Raw genomic sequence first — 18,622 nt, forward strand, 5'->3', positions numbered from 1 at the left:
CTCCCGAAATAGTTTGGTGTATTTCCTCCAGATGCTTGTGTTTATATATAAATCGGTGCATGAAATTCATGCATGGGTAGGGTCCCTAGGCCTGGCAGGTGATCAGGGCTGATTGGGGTCTTCTGGCTGCTAGCCAGGGCCTTCCTTCATTTCGCACCGCCCCCTGGTGGTCAGCACACATCATAGTGAGCAATCGAACTCCCAGTTTCCCAGTCGAACTTCCGAGGGGACAATTTGCATATTAGGCTTTTATACATGTATAGATAAACATGTAAAGGTGTGTATGTACTTTCAACCTTATGTAAACAATTTTAAAAAAGCAATGGATCCACACTCCACATTATGTTCTATAGTTTGCTTTCCCCCCCACTTAGTGTATTTTGGATATCTTTGCATATCAATCTATAGAGACTTATCTTACTATTTTTAATAGTCAAATAGTATTCTATTATGTTGTTGTAACAATTTATTTACCCAATCCCCTATTAATGGACATTTGAAATGTTTCAACTCTTAAAAAAATTTATAGACAAGGCTGTAATGAATGTTCTAAGATGTATATCTTTGTGAACATTTCTATAGGCTAAATTCTCAGAAGTGGAATAACTGAGGTAAAGTTATATTTCAAATTTTAATAGCCATATAAATTTCCATATAAACAAATATATTATCTATACTCTATCCGAATACTGATTCTTCCTACTCTCAACAATTGAGTATTATCATAAAAGAAATAATTGCCAGAATTAAGAGAGAGTAAATCTAAGATTAATAATCTGAAGTCATAGGAAGTGATTTCGATCTATATCTGTATATGTATATAGATCTAGCTATATCTGTATACCTAGATAGATCTAGATATATAGAAAACTTTCTAATGATTACCAATCTGAGGATTAGAAGGGATATTTGACGAATGTTCAGTTCCCCATCACTAAGAACAACAACTAACACATAAGGTTTATAGTTTAGGGAGCCTTTGGCATAAATGATATAATTTGATCTTCGTAATACTTATAAGCAGGTATAAGTATTTATATCCTTTAAAATAAATGATAAAATGTAAACAGTCTAAATGTCATTCAGTTAAGAGGTGTAATTAGGAAGTAATTCTAGATTTTTCAACTCTTAATCCTGTCTCTACATCATACTGTGTAGTGGGTGAAATAATTATTTGCCAGTGGAGTTGAATCCTGATTTAATTAAGATACTTTCCAGCTTTAAATTTCTTTGATTGTGTGCTAAATTCATTAAGGGTGTGGTTTGGAGAAGGGAAATGAAAGGTTATGAAGTTCGACTAATGTGGTGGCAACAGTGATAGAGGACAAGAGAAGACAGATATGAGGAACATAGAGAGCAAAGAGCCTAATATAATGTAGGGTTTTGGAGCACAGGTCACTCATAGAAAAAAAGAGATATTGTGAGGAAAGTAGAATATTACATACAGACCAAGGACAATGAAAAGACCACTTAATTTGGTGATTCCAGAGTTCACACTGACCTTAGAGAGAGCAATTTGTTTAGTGTCAAAGGTTTGTGGGGTTCAAGGGTGAAAGGTAAAGAAGCAAAAAGAACATAGATGTTCCTTTGGATGAGTTTGGTGGTGTGGGAGAACAGCCAAAGTTTAGTAGATTGTCATGGTCAAGCGAGGGATTTTTTAGAATAAGGGAGGCTTTGAACTTATTTGTTGGGGTAAGAGAATAAGCCAGTGGGGAGGGAGCGATTTAAGTGACAAAGGGATAACTGATAAAGTTAAATTCTAAGAGGTGAGGGGTGGGGTAGGAATGGGATCCAAGGTAGGGCTAGAGTAACTGTTTTACTTGAGAACAGGGTCTGTGTCATATTTATGTACTGCTGTTTTTATCTCCATCAAACCTGGAAGAGTACTTTGTCTTGAAAGTGTCAAGGCAGGAGCATAGGACAAGGAGTCTACTCCCAGCTTTGCCATTAAAACCCTCTTTGATCTTGGGCAAGTCATTCCCCCTCCTCGCCCCCCGCCCCCCAAGGTATTATTTTATTCATCTGCAAAATAATGAAGGGAACTGAATGGTCTCTAAGCCCTATCAGCCTCTTACTAATTAATGGGCCAGGGTTAAAGTAGGGTTTGCAAAGATCCTGACCGTGAGGGCTGCCCATGTGCCACAGGCTGTAGTTTGGCATCTCTGAGGACTGGGAAGGTGGGACAAGGGCTCTGACCAGTGGTATGGTCAATCCTGCTGTGCTTGTGTCAATCCTCAGGTATGGCAAGCGAGTGGCAGACATAAAGGAAAGCAAGGAACATGTAATTGCGAACAGGTAAAGGTGGGGGGTGGATTCTCCAAGAGGGGATGGAATGGGAATCTCTTCTGGTCTTTGTTCTTACCCCCAGTTTCTGAACAGTCTTATTGCCTCAACCCAAGAACTTGCTGCTACTCTCAGATTCTTGTGTTTTCTTACAAAGTCTAACTGTAGCATTGAGTCTTCCTCTGCCTTTGGAGAGTTTTTAAGGGTGGGTGAGGCCATGTTCTCATGTCCACTTTTGTTTCTCAGTGGCCAGTATCACTGTCAACGACGTCAATTTCTGCGGATGGCAGTGAAGGAGCTAGAGACTGTGTTAACTGATGAACCAGGACTACTGGGTCCCAAAGTAAGAAAAAGAAATGTTGGGAGGGAAATGATGATAAAGACTCTATGTGGGAAGTGACTTGGCATTCATGAATTTTTGCATTTCTGAGTCTTCTGATATCTATTTGTATTTGTATATGCTAATCCCATTGAATCTTCTTGGAGTACCCCAGACTTCTTGTATCTCTTTTTTGAGCACTATCATAGTACATCATTTATTTTAGTATTTGTGTACTTATCCTCTATTTGAGTATGAACTAATTGAAGACAGAACTTGCTTTTTAAAAATCACATAATGTCTAATAAATTTTTCTAAAATTTAATTTGATAGGGAGGATTGACTGTGAGCTAATGTCAATACATCTACACTAGAGGCCCAGTGCACTAAATTCATGCGGGGGGGGGGGAGTATTCCTCAGCCTGGCCTGCACCCTCTCTCAATCCGGGACCCCTTGGGGGACATCCCTTTCACAATCCGGGACCACTGGATCTTAACTGCTCGCCTGCCTGCCTGCCTGCCTCATCACCCCTAACTACTTGCCTGATTGCCCCTAGCCACTTGCCTGCCTGCCTGCCTGATCACCCCTAACTGCTCTCCTGCCTGCCTGATTGCCCCTAACTGCTTGCCTGCCTGCCTGATTGCCCCTAACTGCTCACCTGTTTGCCTGATCACCCCTAACCACTCTGCCTGCCTGCCTGCCTGATCACCCCTAACTGCTCTCCTGCCTGCCTGATTGCCCCTAACTGCTTGCCTGCCTGCCTGATTGCCTCTAACCACCTCTGCCTCGGCCCCCGCTGCAGCGGCTTTGTCCAGAACGATGTCTGGACTGACGTCCAGAAGGTCATTCGGCTGTCTGGTCTAATTAGGCTATTACGCTTTTATTATATATGTACATGTCTAATCTGTGCCACATAGTTTTTTGTGGGTCTCTGTGTTTATTGGACACTATTGTTGATGTGGCTACACAATTGTATCCATATACATATTATGATAGTTTTCTCTGTGCTTTGAAATCCATTTTTAAAGTTGGAAATTCTCATAGTCCCTGTCTTCCCCTTAGGCCCTTTATACTTTCATGGCCCTGTCCTTCATTCGTGATGAGGTCACTTGGCTGGTTCGTCACATGGAAAATGTCACCAAGACAAAGACACCTGAGGACTACACTGACTCGTTAGTACTTGACATGGTTAAAAATCTTGACCTTAAATGGACTGGGAAAAGGGACAGGGAGGCATCAAATGACCTTAGGAAACCTCTGTTCCCACCCTGTTATCACTGTCTTTTGTCAGTTCATATTTCTAGTCTCATACATCTCTCCGTTCTCATCATTGACTTTGTAGGAGCATCGCAGAACTGCTTTTCTTGTTGGAGGAGATTAGGGCACTGGTCCGAAGACACATCAAAGTGCTACAGCAATACCACCTCCAGTATCTGGCCAGATTTGATGCTCTTGTGCTCAGTGACATCATTCAAGTATGTTTAATTGATTATACTTTAGAAATTTCAGGGTGATCCCTAGTCATTTCCCCTGGAGAACACCCTGGCTGAATCTCAAAAAGTGTGATTTCCCCCTCTACATTTGTTAAGAGAACAAAGAAAGACTAATAATCTCCCCCTACTGCCCCCAAGGTGAAGCTACACAGAAATAGGAGAGAAAAATAAAGAGAAATTAGGTGTTAGCAGGGCAGGGAACCCAGGAGGTTTCCTCCATCTTTTGCTTGGTTCTTTCTGTTTGTGGTACTTAATAATTCTTTCTACCTGCATACACTGACTGAACCTTGTGGTCCTCATTTCTATCCTCAGAAAACATATGTGCGTTTGATGGTAACTCCACCTTCTCTCTTAGAACCTGTCAGTGTGTCCTGAGGAGGAGTCCATTATCATGTCCTCATTCGTCAGTACTCTTTCTTCTCTGAATCTCAAACAAGGTAACTGGAGGGAAGTGGAGGAGGCAGGGTATATGTGAGGGTGAACATCTTTCTTTTTCCCTCTAGAAATATTGATCTCTTGAGCCAGGGAATGGGACGAGATGACTTCAAAGAGCATCTACCATTCTATATAGTTGGATATAGAGTGCTGCTTTATTATTTCCTTTTAAACTTCTTTTATTTTTCTTGCAGTTGATAATGGAGAAAAATTTGAATTCTCTGGCTTGAGACTGGACTGGTTTCGCCTACAGGTAAATCTGTTCCTGTTAATGATTCCCCATTCTCAGGTTCTCCCTCCTCCATAATCCCTTCTCTTTTTATCTCCTAAGATCTGCTATATGGAGTGATTCAACATTGACAACTGTTAATTGGACAGGAAAAACCACAGCCAAACTGTAGCTCCAAGGCTGTTTTTTTTTCCTTTCATTTATCTTGTTTTTCTCCACCCTTTTCCCCAACTCCAACCATAGGCATACACCAGTGTGGCTAAGGCTCCCCTGCACTTGCATGAGAACCCTGATTTAGCCAAGGTGATGAACCTTATTGTTTTTCACTCCCGAATGCTGGATTCAGTAGAGAAAATGCTGGTGGAAACATCTGATTTGTCTACTTTCTGGTATGTCCTGATTCAGAGCTCTTTGACAGTTCACCTGGTCTCTTGCATGGCCTCTGTAATTGCCCTAGAGTGGTTCTCAACCTTCCTAATGACACGACCCTTTAATACAGTTCCTCATGTTGTGGTGACCCCCAACCATAAAATTATTTTTGTTGCTACTTCATAACTGTAATTTTGCTACTGTTATGAATCGTAATGTAAATATCTGATATGCAGGATGTATTTTCAGTGTTTGCGACCCGCAGGTTGAGAACCACTAGACAGATGGGAAAGTCTTGTTTTTTTTGAGATTTCCTTAAATGCAGATGCTCAAACTCCTCAGCTTACTCATTCCAGCTTCTACTAAGTAATAGGAATGTGAGGCTAATTCCCTTTTGTTCTGGCTTTCTTTAGGAAAACCATTTGGACTTTACACAGCCTTCCTTTTTCTAGGATAATTCATCAATATATCTTCTTTTTTTGCACTGTTATCTTTGGAACCTTCTTTTATTCTTAGGTTATTGTGATTTAGTAGAGACATGCAAAATTTGGGGGTTTTCAGTGGGGAGAACTGAAAATAATCAAAAGGGCTGGAGAATAAGACATTTGGAGAATAAAAACTAGTTTGTCTTTCTTAGTATCATTTATTAAGTGACCTTGTACATAATTTTACCCATTAAGCCGATCAAACAAACAACAAAGTATGTTGTCTCTTCTCTCTGCATTGAATATAGATGGAGAGATATAACACCCATGTGTGAAAGGGACATCATAATATTTGCAGATGTAAGAAAGTGTAAAAAGAGTGTATGATATTCAGAGAATGTAGGTTGAGGAAAGATCAGTCTCATGGAATTAATCTGAGAAAGTTTTTTAGAGCCTGAGTGTCCAATTTGGGAGTAATGTGAATCAGTAGTACTGAAAGACTTCTAAATTAGGGGGAATGGCCCAAATTATGCAGTGATTCTGCGGGAGGAATAGCAAATTTTGTATAAAGAAAGGGAAGAAAATTAGCCCTAAACTGCTCTTGAGTCCAGTATAAGAGTCTGAAAGGGTTGTTTCTTGAGTTCCTGTCTACCTTAAGGGTAGGAAAATTAAAAAGGGAGTGATGAATATCAACAGATATTTGTTGAAAGAATGAATACTGTCTCCACTTCAAAGTGACCTAAACCTTGGTTTAAGTCTCCTTCTCTTTTTTTCTGCAGCTTTCATCTCCGTACCTTTGAGAAGATGTTTGCTATGACCCTGGAGGAACCTACCATGTTGCGTTATGCCATTGCCTTCCCCCTAATTTGTGCTCATTTTGTTCACTGCACTCATGAGATGTGCCCAGAGGAGGTGGGTACCCTGAACTCCAAACCCTGTTATCTCTCCAATCACATCTCATTCGTATTCCCTCAAAACACAATTCCAAGGGTTGATTTTGGTCCCAAGAAGGGCGCAAACATAGGTATGTGATATGATTCCCCAAGTGTCTCAGCTTTATGTAGACTATGTTCTCTCTTGGGTTTCAGATCCCTTTTCTGTAGAAGGGGTAGATAGCTCAGGCCAGAGGAGCAGAGCAGTATTATGAGGAAGAAGTGACTCTCCTGGTGATGATAATTTTTTCCGGGGTTCCTCTTTCCCAAAGTACCCCCACCTGAAGAACCATGGCCTTCATCACTGCAACTCCTTCCTGGAAGAGTTGGCCAAGCAGACCAGTAACTGTGTCCTGGAGATCTGTGCTGAGCAGCGAAACTTGAGTGAGCAGGTAGGTTCAGTCCTCTCCCTGTAGAAATGTCCCCTTTGCCATCCCTCTGTGCCTTTCCCTCTAACTACCTTTTTCTTCTCATCAATTGTCAAGTTCTCTAGACCCTTTCCCTCAAGTAGAGCTAGAGCTTCGGTGTACTTGAGTTTATGGTAGGATTCTTTTCTTAGTGTAGTCCCTTAAGTCTTTACTCCCGTAGGACTAGATAGAGGTATCTAAAAATACTTATTTGAACAGCTGCACTCCAACAAAATCTGTGCTGTCATTTGTAGAGTTCTGAGAGATGAGTTAACATTCTAATTTACTTCCCTTCTCCCTGTCTTGTGTTCATATACTTGGACAGTGGCCCCTAGATCACCAGTCTCATCTCACCTTTCTATCTATGTGCAATCTAATCTGTGGCTGTCTGAACATTTTAGGCACCTCCTCTGTGTTTATCCTCAGGGCTGCTTTCTTGTTTTTGTCTGCTTGTTTTTCTCTCCCCTCCCCTCCCGTCACTGACTCATAGCACCTGGTCATGATTAGCTCAACCTAAATTTCAGAAAACTTGAGAATGAGGAACTTGTTTTACTGTTGCCCTGGAGTCTTTTAGGTTGCCCAGACTACCCACCCTTCCTGGGTTTGAGACAGGCTTTGAAGCAACTTTGGCAGAAGGGGATCCAGGTTGTGTGTGTGTGTGTGTGTATACATATGCACAGTTATATTATTACATAACCTTTATATTTTCTTATTTGTAAAATGGGGATAAAATAGTTTCTTCATAGAGGTATCATAAAGATTAAATCAAATAAAGTATGTTACATATTTGGTATATAACTCTCAATTGTTAGCTGTTACATTATTTGGTACTTATTGGGAACTTTTTGGGATGGGGTCCTGGAAGGAAGGTATACAGTCCCTGCCCTAGAGGAATTTCCAAGTTTAAGGAAAAAAGAGGAAAAACACATGTTTAAAAGACATTTAAGTAATTAATGCAAGTACATTTATGGATATATTCATCACTCAATTTGAATAGTTACTACACGCAAGGGACAAAGTTTTGCTCAGTGCTGAATCAGGATGACTAAAACATGTGAGCAGCGGTTTTCACACCTCCCAGAACTTTAGCAAAATGAATATTGGTCCTTCCAAAGTTACACATTTGAATGAGTAACTAGTGATATTGCCATTACTAACAGAATTACATTTTTTGGCATTAATTTTGGAATGTATCACAGACATTTTCACATGATTTCAAGGTTGACACATCTTTGTCTATCAAGGTGGACTTGATTTTTTTGAAACAGTAAGATCTATCTTAGATTTTCTGTATGGATAACTGGGATATCTATCTGAAGAAAAGAGATCCAGAACTGATGTTTAAACTAGCTAGCAATAAATATGGTATCTTATTTTTAAAAAAGAAAGAGCCCTAACCGGTTTGGCTCAGTGGATAGAGCGTCGGCCTGCGGCCTTCTGGTCAAGGGCATATACCTTGGTTGCGGGCACATCCCCAGTAGGGGGTGTGCAGGAGGCAGCTAGTCGATGTTTCTCTCTCATCGATGTTTCTAACTCTCTATCCCTCTTCCTTCCTCTCTGTAAAAAATTAATAAAATACATATATTTTAAAAAGAAAGAAAAGAAGTAGAAAGAGAGAGCTGGCCACATTGTGAGCTCTGAGTTTTCGGTGGGCTGTGGTAGTGTGGGTTACTGTCTCCACTGGACAGTGTATGAAGGAATGCAGCAAGTGAGATGGTTGTCCCATAACAGCAAAAACCCCAACTATCTTCTAGGTTGGAAGACCCTAGAACAGGGGTGGGCAAAGTTTTTGACTTGAGGGCCACAGTGGGTTCTTAAACTGGACCGGAGGGCCGGAACAAAAGCATGGATGGAGTGTTTGTGTGAACTAATATAAATTCAAAGTAAACATCATTACATAAAAGGGTACGGTCTTTCAATAGTTTTATTCATTTCAAATGGGTCGGATCCGGCCCGCGGGCCGTAGTTTGCCCACGGCTGCCCTAGAAAGTGCAGTTGAGTGGAGCTCTTAGATTGCATTCTTTTTACTTGACTTTTTCCATTAGGAAAGACTCTCTTTCAGATGTGGGTAAGGGATTGAGGATCTGATCCCTGAAAGACATGGCCATGTTAAGACTTTGAGCTGAAACATGGGGAGATATTTAATAAAAACGAAAAGAGGTGAGCACTTTGTAAATAGGCCCCCATTAGAGAAAGAAATACTGGGAGGAAAGAGAGAGAAAGGCAGAAAAATAAAAGGACAGACAATCGTGGAGGAACCTTTTTATAATTGTTAGATGGGCTACTTGGCAGGTTTAGGAACTAATCTCATTTCTTTATTCACTGGTGTGTTTTTCTAAAGCTTCTGCCTAAGCACTCTGCTACTACCATCAGCAAGGCCAAGAACAAGAAAACCATGAAGCAGAGGCAGACTCCCAAAAAAGGAGAGCCCGAGAGGGAAAAGCCAGGAGCTGAGAGTCACCGGAAGAACCGCAGCATTGTTACCAAGTGAGGATCTGGGCCCTAGAGGACCGAATGGGCACTGCATCAAAGAAGGGAGAACTGGGAAGAGGGAAGGTGATACAACAAAAGAATTCAGGAGTGGTGGTGAGGAATGACATATGGAACAGCACTGAAATGTGAATTTTCTACTTTGCCTTTGTCGCTGGTATCAATGTCTACTGTCCTAGGCTGAGTGTTCCTAGCAGATGAAAGGGGTCTGAAGGTCATGGCCCGACAAATCCTTCCCAGATAATAGCAGGTAGAGCCAGACCCATAATCAAGGCTCATTATACTTTCTCAATTTTATGCAGCATGGACAAGCTACATGTAAACTTGACAGAACTGGCACTGACAATGAATCATGTACACAGCTTCTCTGTATTTGAACACACCATATTCCCTTCTGAGTATCTCAGCAGCCATCTGGAGGCCAGACTCAACAGGTATCACTCTTTCCTTGTCTTCTAAGTTTGTATAGTGTGTTCATTTTCAAAGTTGGGTTCCATTAGATTCATCTTGGTGGTCATGCTACACCTAGAAATTTTGATGCCGTCAATCTGGCATAAGTTCCCAAGAATCTCTATTAAAAGGGAATAAACAAAAAAGAACCCCAAACTTCTACAGGTGGGTTTGATGAACAGCCAGAGTTGATCACCACTGGTTTAGAAGAATGAGCAGAGCCTTTGCAGTCAGCAGAACTGTGTTGAAATCCTAGTTATTAGCTAAGACACTCGAGTAGGTTATTCAACTTGTTTGGGCCTTAGTTTCCTACCCTGTAAAGTAAGGATAATGATATTTATTTTATAGACAGAGAATTGAGAATTACCTGTAATTGAGAATTGGTAGAGATTATAATGAGTGCAAAGTTCCTGACAGACATATGTAAAATAGGCCTCCATAAAATTGATTCTTTCCCCTCCACTTTCCCCTCATTTCTTTGCCCCTGGCCCCCAAAGTAGGAGGAACATTCCTTATATTGGAATTGGGCACTATAGTTAGCAATTAGGGGAATGAGGAGAAGAGTTATTGTGAATAATCTCCTAATATTCTATGTTTTCTTTGGGAATATGTAGTATATTCAGTTATTCATTCAACAAATTTTTATTGAACAAGCAGCGTTCAAGAAGCTGTTAATACAGCAGTATACAGAACATAAAATTCCCTGCTCCCAAAAGCTTGCCTTCTAGTGGGGGAGCTTGCCTGGTATGTTCAGGGGACATGGAGGAGATCAGTGTGGCCAGTTCATGGAATAGAATGAGCTAGGGCAGTGGTCGGCAAACTGCGGCTTGGCAAACCGTGGCTCACGAGCCACATGCGGCTCTTTGGCCACTTGAGTGTGGCTCTTCCACAAAATACCGACTTCTGCGCATGGGCCACGGAGTTTCAATTGCACTGTACGTGCGCGCCCACATGTGGTATTTTGTGGAAGAGCCACACTCAAGGGGCCAAAGAGCCGCATGTGGCTCACGAGCCACGATTTGCCGACCACAGAGCTAGGGGGAGATGGATAGGACGTGAGGTTATAGAGGCTAGGGGAGCAGCATACTGTGCAGATGCTTCTGTGTCAATGTAAGGACTTTGGCTTTTATTCTGAGTGTGATGGGGAGCCATGGCAGGGTTTGAGCAGAGCAGCACAGATTCCACTCAGTATTTCAATAGGATCACTGTGGCTGCACTAAGAGAGCAAGGACAGAAGGAGAGCAGATAGGAGTCTGTGTTTTCATTGTAGGGGATGCAAATTATTTTTCAATTAGATTTTGCTGTGTGACAGCAAATTTAGTGTTTTTTTTTTCATCCTATACACTAGCTATATGGAAAGAAGTATGTCAGGTGCATAAATAACACCAAGAAGATGACAAGTCAATAATTGTCCATGTATAAACCTGGAAAAGCTGGCAGTGGTTTCTAGGCCTTGGCGCGGCATGGGTGTGATAGTCTAGTTTTCCCTGAATATCTCAAATACTTTCTTTACTGACATCACTGTTCCTACAGCCCCAACATTGGCCTGGAGGTTTGGCATCAATGAAAATTCTAAAATAGATTAGGCTTGCCCCCAGTCTGTCCCTTCTGTATTTTTCCCCCCTCAGGTTTCTTTGTGGGGCAGGCCCTCCTGTTCCCTTCTTCTTCCCTACCATAAATATTTTTCCAAAAACAAAAACAAAAAGCTCCCCAGATATCTGTGGCTTTAGGAAGACTCTGACTAACTCATTCATGTTGAGGTGCAAACGACTGACAAAGGCTTTGGCAAAGTGCTATGTTTCTATCTTTTAACAAGGAAAAAAGCCTTAGAACTGAATTCTCAGGTTCTTGAGGAAGGTATTTTGGAAGGAAATGGTGGTGCAGTGGGAAGGGATGTTCCTATGTGCCCCTAAAATAATACAGCAAGTCCTCATTTAACATAGTTGGTAGGTTCTGTGATTTCAAGTGAAACAACATGTAAGAACCATCTATGTATATAAAAGCTGGTCACTATGATGTGCACAGGGGAGGCCAACTGGCCTGATTAGGGCCCTGATCGCCCCTCCCCCCCCCCCCCCCACTGCCCATGGCCCCTTCCCCCAGGTGGCCTGGCCTCCGGTCAACCCCCCACCTCAATAGGGGATGGGGCTGGCTGGCCACCCTCCTACGTGCCCCCCCACTTTGCCGGCCAGCCCGATCGGCCCCCATTGGGGCGGGCTGGCTGGACCCCACCCATGCACGAATTTGTTACTGAGCCTCTAGTTTTACCATATAAATAAGAGTTAATTACCTGTGGCATCTCATCAATTTTTCAATGAAAAGATCAATGCTAAAACAAACATATATTCTTCAAGGACCTGCGGCACAGTGTGAACGGTTATCCCACCTTCTCTAGGGTTGGCTATAGCTGCATGCCAGCCAAGTGTGCTCCTCATCCAGCTCTGGCATCCTATTTGGCCACAAGGAATAGCACTGCACTCCCAAGGATTGCTAGGTGTGGTTTTCCATTTCTGACAGTGATTGGTCCTGCGAATGCGGGTGGTATGAGCCCTCAGGTAGAGTTAGATGATATTTGGGAGCCCAGGTCTTTTACCACCTGACCTAATTTGTCCAGAGAAGGCAGAAGAGCATAGTTAGGAATCAAATGTTATTGGATTCAAGTCCCAGCTCTGCCATTTACCAGCTATGTGGTCTTCACAGATAGTAAGTGACTTACTATCTCTGTGTCTTAGTTTATTCCTCTGTAAAATGGGGATAATAATTGGATCTACGTTATTAGGTTGTTATGAGGTTTAAATGCGATAATGTAGGTAGTGAAATCATATCACAGCACCTGGACCACAGTGTAAATGTGATAACTGTTACTGTGTTTATCATTTTGATTGTAATTATGATTTTTGTCACCTAGAGCCATTGTGTGTTTGGCTGGCTACAATGCCACGACCCAGGAGATTGCAAGGCCTTCTGAGCTATTGGCAGGAGTCAAAGCATACATCAGTTTCATACAGTCACTGGCCCAGATTTTGGGTGCAGATGTTTCCAGAGTCATCCGCAATGCCCTCCTACAGCAGACACAGCCACTGGACTCATGTGGGGAGCAGACTATCACCACTCTCTACACAAACTGGTCAGTGTTGCTCATCCCTCTCTGCCTGACCTCTTTGTTACACTTTTTCCTTCCAGCAGGACTCGGATCCAAGTATTTTAGCTCCTAGGGTCACAAACCCTCAAATGAAACCTTGTTTCTGTTTGACGACTGAGGGTGAGGCAGCCGATTCCCTTCTGTCCACCACAAGGTTTCTTTCTAATCTTCCATGTAACATCCACCGACCTACTCTGTAACAGTTGGGCCTTTTCCTGCTAATTTCCAGTTCCTGACCTTCCTTTTCTGGATTCTGTTTTAATTTCAAATGATCTTTCGTTCTCTTTCTGAAGTTCTCTTGTTCCTCTTTTCACCCAACTTCTTCCTCTGAAAACCATTCTAACATTATCTCTCGGGAACACTAGCTTTTCAATCCCAGACATGACCATTTCCCTAGTAGGTTGCTCTTAACAGGAAGAGGGCCTCCTCCCCCAAACCAGAGGTAGGAGCAAAATGCCTTTGAGATTTAAGGTTAGAAAGGAGCTGGATTTCTACCTCCCCAAGCCACTGGGTGGCGCTCTTAATCCAGTATCAGCTCAGCAATAAGGCTGGAGAGAACCCTTTGAATAGGGGGAAAGACAGAGATGGTTTGCAAATACAAATGCCAACAAGGACCCAGGAGGGAAGGGACCTGGGTGTTGTGGGTTAGGTGGGAACTTTGGGTAGTTGGGGAAGGCATGCCTTTCTAAAGGGGGCAGTGGCCACTTAGCTCCTCCTGCTCGCTGCCCAACTGCTAGTAAATCCTTATTTTTAATGTGACATCATCAGTTTCAAACTTTTGAGCAACTAGTTTAAATTTTAAAAACAGATCACGTTTAGTGAGTGAGTTTGGTCCACCGTGGTTAGCCTGAGACATAAACCCAGAGCTAGTGCCTGGATGAGTGGCGTGGGTTGTCCAGGCCCTCCTCTGCTGACAATGGCTGGAGGCCTTCTCAGCTTACTCTGAGGTCAGGAGGGTCTATTTGGAGACTGGATGACGCATGTTCCTGGGGCTTCTCTCTGTCCAGGTGCTTTGACTTGAGATCCACTTCCAAGATCCTAGGTTTTCAGTCCAACATTCTCACTGGAGAGATTGAGGCTAAGTATATTTCAGAGGAGCCCAATTAGTAGGAACTTTTTTCTTGTCATCTTGGGCTTGCCTTACCTGACAGAGGAAGGCCAAAGGTGAGGGGAGTGCAGTAACTGGAAAAGAGCAGGGGCTGAGGGAGGGGAGTGCATTTGATAGCCCTGCAGATTAGAGGCAAGGTAGAATTATATTACTGCTAGTTGTTTTTGCACCAATGGTTTGGGATGTTAATTAGGGTGTTTTACATCTTCTTTGAATCTCTTCTCTCCACCCCAGCCTTTGGTGGAGTTTCTCTTCCTGAGCCCACTGGTAGTGGTAGGGAGCAATGGTAGGGAGAAGGGATTGAACACTAATTTTTGTGCTTTCTTTGCCAACCCTTTAGGTACCTAGAAAGTCTGCTTAGACAGGCAAGCAGTGGGACCATCATCCTCTCCCCAGCCATGCAGGCCTTTGTCAGCCTCCCCAGAGAGGAGGAGCAACACTTCAGCGCAGAGGAGTTCTCTGACATCTCTGGTAAGCTCAGGCCTAGTTGCCTCATCTAGGAGCTGAGTCTTTCCCCTCAATACAGTATCTCAGCCTATGGACGTTATCTAAATTCTCTCATCTTCCCAGAAGCTCATTCTATACTCTCAGCATCTCTGCTAAATTCCACTTTAGGGGCAATAAAAAAGATTCTAAGCAAGACCCAGAATTGAGGAGTGGCCTGGGGGTTGAAGGTGGAGAGGGAAAATGAGGGGAGGCCCGGCCAGAATGGCTCAGTGGTTGAGCATTGACCTATGAACCAGGAGGTCATGGTTTGATTCCCGGTCAGGGCACATGCCTGGGTTGTGGGCTCCATCCCCAGTGTGGGGTGTGCAGGAAGCAGCCGATCAATGATTCTTTCTCATAATTGATGTTTCTATCTCTCTCTCCCGCTCTCTACCTCTCTGAAATCAATAAAAATATATTTAAAAGAGGGAAAAAAAGAAAAAGGAAAAAAAGAAAATGAGGGGAGTTGGGAATGGGGCAGGTGTACTCCAGTCCCTGAAAGGATTTATTTTTTGAAGGGTAGTAAATAGTTATTTTTCCATCTTCCCAAAGAATAAAATAGTAGGACATACATATAATGAAGAGTAAAAGATAAATGTAAGGAGGATAGTCTCATGCTTGGAATTATTATTATTATTTTTAATATATTTTTTATTGATTTCAGAGAGGAAGGGAGAGAGAGAGAAAGAGAGAGAGAGAGAGAAACATCATTGATAGGAGAGGATCATTTTTCGGCTGCCTCCTGCAAGCCCCCTATTGGGGTTCGAGCTCACAACCCAAGCATGTGCCCTTGACCAGAATTGAATCAGGGACCCTTCAGTCCGCAGGCTGACGCTCTATCCACTGAGCCAAACCAGCTAGGGCAGTGGTCGGCAAACTGCGGCTCGCGAACCAGATGTGGTTCTTTGGCCCCTTGAGTGTGGCTCTTCCACAAAATACCGCGTGTGGGCGGGCATGTACAGTGCGATTGAAACTTCGTGGCCCATGCGCAGAGATACTGTATTGAGGGGAAAGAAGAGCCACACTCAAGGGGCCAAAGAGCCGCATGTGGCTCGCGAGCCGCAGTTTCCCGACCATTGAGCTAGGGTATGCTTGGAATTATTAAACACTGATCTGATGTTAAGGTATCTTCTTTCTTAGGAATAAATTTTAGAGTCTTAATGAGTGCTTAGATTATTGATGTTTAATAATGATAAAATAATGGGTGGCATTTATTGTGGGCTAAGTTGTCAGTGTTCTTGTGTATAAACTCATATAATTCTCACAAGAGCCTTCAGGTAGGTATTCTTATCACCCCCATCTTACAGATGAGGACACTGAGACACAGGAGGTTAAGGAGCTTGCCACAAGTCACACATTCATAAATGGTAGAACTGGAATTTCAACTCAAGGCAGTCAGATTTCAGAACCTGGGTGCTTAATCACTATGTAGTGCTGCTTCCCAGTGTATAGAAGTGCTTTTGTGTCTCAAGGGGAGCCAGGTAATGAGTGTGTAGTGAATGAGTTGGGAAGTCATTCTCTTTTTAAAGAGGGCTTTGAGCCATACAGATCCTTTTTCATAGATTTGTTTTACTGACTGACTGGTGGATGAACTCTTCTCCTTCCTCTCACCTCCATAAAAATCAGGGCGCCTGCATGGTATCTGGTATAGGTAGGAGATGTTTCAGTGACCTGCCCTTTCCATTCTTGCTCTTCCTTAGGGATGTTATCAGAGTCAGAGTAGCAGTTCTGTTTTTCCAGCTCTGCCTTCTTCCTATGCTCATTCTCACGCCAGCCGTACTCTTCATCTGCTGGAGGCTTCAGGTGTCCCCTTCTCATCAACTCCACCCACAAGCTGTAGGCAGCATCTAAAATCAGCTTTAGGTCTTGCTGACAACTGACAAGCAGCAGGAGATAATGCCGATTCCCCAATCTGCCACCCCCACCCCAATTTCCCTGAGTTACCATGGTAATGGGACAATGCTACTCCAAAAATAGAGAGATGAAAAGAGGAGGATGCCCTAGGGTTACTAGCCCGAAGTAGAAGAGACTAGCGTGAGGAGGTTTGGCAGATCCAGTCTGCCTCCATCTGCTCCAGAGAAGACAACTCAGCCCCTTTCCCTTTTGTCAACCATTTTAGCATTATCTAAGTTGACTGGCTAGGACATCCTTTTCTAGTTCTCAACTTAATCTTCCTACTGTAAATATGTGACTCTAGAAATGTATTTGCTCTGGACAAGGCTCTGTGTCAGCTGCTGTGACCAGTCCCATGTCCTCAATCATTGACCTCAGTCAGGAGGTCAGCCGGTCCTGCTTTCAAGACTTGGGTGTGGAGCCTTGATTTTCTTTTTCTTCTGAAATTGTATTAACTATGTTAAACTCACTTTTTTTTCTACTGGTCTCTTGTTACTTCTGGTCTTTATAGTTTTCTTTGCTGGGATAGTCCACAACTAGAGCTTCTCCCTATCTGAATTTGTCATTGGTGTTTCTAACATGGGATTTCCCAGGTAGCTTTCTTTGATTAACAAAGAGCCAAAAGTAGGCTGGGTAGGGAGGGATAAAGCATTGGGGCAGACTAGAGGAAAGAAGGATTTTGAGGGAAAAACAGTTGGAACTCGGGATATGTGTTGAATATGAAAAAAGAAAAGGTAGCTTAAGAAGAGGAAAACTTGGACAGTGAGGTGTTAAATAAGGGAAGTAGAGGGAGGAACATAGAAAAAGCCAAACCTTAGGTAAGGAACTAGTTGTGGTATCTGCTGGGACACAGGAAGGGGCAATAAGGCAGTGTGCTAGGTTTCTAGTACCAGCTCTTGACTTGGTTAAGTGACCTTGGACACCACTTAACCCCACCTTGTTTGTTAAATATTTACCTCAGAGAGCTGCTAATAATGATCAGAAAAGCCCTTATTTCTATATATCTTTATTGTGTTCTAAGTTTTTTATACTGTTTCTTATTATAAAATTTATCTTATTTGTTCTAATATCAACTTTATTATTATTAGGGCAGATATTAATTTCTTCATTGTACAGAAAAGTAAACTGAAACTCAGAGAGGGTCAATGACCTGTTTAAGGTCTTACAATTAGTAAAGCTACAACAACTGGTCCAGCAAGAGTGAAATCCAGGTACCACATAAAGGGACTTGAGAAAGTATAGATTCTTATCAGAATGTAAAGTAAATAGTTACCATTTGTGGTAAGTCTTGGTGTGAGTACCAATGGGAAGAGGGTAAATTGTCCTGTCACAGGCAGGCCAGATCTGTCACTTTAATGCAGGATAGCAGGTCACTTTTGCTCCTCAACTTCCTACTTCCTTTCCTTGCTGAAAACATTTTAAATGTTCAAATTGCACTATAGCTGTTATGCAAATGCTCCAGGGCCTGCAGAGCCTCACCTGGGACCTCTGAAACTCTTTTCCAGAGATGCGGGCCTTGGCTGAACTCTTGGGCCCCTATGGCATGAAGTTCCTAAGTGAAAACCTGATGTGGCATGTGACCTCTCAGATTGTGGAGCTGAAGGTACTGTGGAAGCACACCCCGGGTGAAAAGTTTAGCCACAGTGGAAGTGGGTCAGGAGTAGGAGACTGGGGGGAAAATGTACCATGGCTCTTGTCTTTTCCTTAATGTTTAATGTTTAATGCTTAATGTTTCTGTGTCCCCACTGCAGAAGCTAGTGGTGGAAAACATGGATGTACTTGTTCAGATCAGATCTAACTTTAGCAAGGCGGACTTGATGGCTTCTCTGCTGCCCCAGCTGACCGGTGAGCACCTCCCCTAAAGGGAAAAGAAATTGTGGGAAAAGCATTGTGGATGACAGGGGTTTTGGGGGATCTGGGGCTAGCTTGGTCTGAAGAAGCAAAACCATCACTATTCTTCCGTGTTCTCTTCTCTAACACTCTTCTTTCCCCTCAGGGGCTGATAACGTGCTGAAGCGCATGACCATCATTGGAGTTATCCTCAGTTTTCGGGCCATGGCCCAAGAGGGACTTCGGGAGGTGTGTTGGGGGAGTGAGGGCTGCCACTGAATCCCAGACACCTCCGCGGGGAGGGCTTGTATGAGAAGTTGTGGAAAGGGT

General features: G+C 42.9%; 1 protein-coding gene across 1 annotated transcript in view; it reads left to right on the forward strand.

Annotated features, from left to right (window-relative positions):
* NCKAP1L (NCK associated protein 1 like) overlaps window positions 1–18,622 on the forward strand; it is a 43,679-nt gene that overhangs the window by 11,932 nt on the left and 13,125 nt on the right. The window contains exons 10-25 of the mRNA XM_059683147.1: window positions 2,239–2,295; window positions 2,530–2,626; window positions 3,666–3,775; window positions 3,946–4,078; window positions 4,452–4,533; window positions 4,726–4,784; window positions 5,004–5,149; window positions 6,334–6,466; window positions 6,759–6,878; window positions 9,235–9,380; window positions 9,686–9,817; window positions 12,742–12,960; window positions 14,424–14,554; window positions 17,968–18,065; window positions 18,214–18,307; window positions 18,459–18,541. Of these exons, the coding sequence (XP_059539130.1) occupies window positions 2,239–2,295; window positions 2,530–2,626; window positions 3,666–3,775; window positions 3,946–4,078; window positions 4,452–4,533; window positions 4,726–4,784; window positions 5,004–5,149; window positions 6,334–6,466; window positions 6,759–6,878; window positions 9,235–9,380; window positions 9,686–9,817; window positions 12,742–12,960; window positions 14,424–14,554; window positions 17,968–18,065; window positions 18,214–18,307; window positions 18,459–18,541 (1,840 nt within the window). The remainder of the gene's footprint in view (window positions 1–2,238; window positions 2,296–2,529; window positions 2,627–3,665; window positions 3,776–3,945; window positions 4,079–4,451; window positions 4,534–4,725; window positions 4,785–5,003; window positions 5,150–6,333; window positions 6,467–6,758; window positions 6,879–9,234; window positions 9,381–9,685; window positions 9,818–12,741; window positions 12,961–14,423; window positions 14,555–17,967; window positions 18,066–18,213; window positions 18,308–18,458; window positions 18,542–18,622) is intronic.

This window comes from Myotis daubentonii, chromosome 2, assembly GCF_963259705.1.
Source record: "Myotis daubentonii chromosome 2, mMyoDau2.1, whole genome shotgun sequence".
Lineage (NCBI taxonomy): Eukaryota > Metazoa > Chordata > Mammalia > Chiroptera > Vespertilionidae > Myotis > Myotis daubentonii.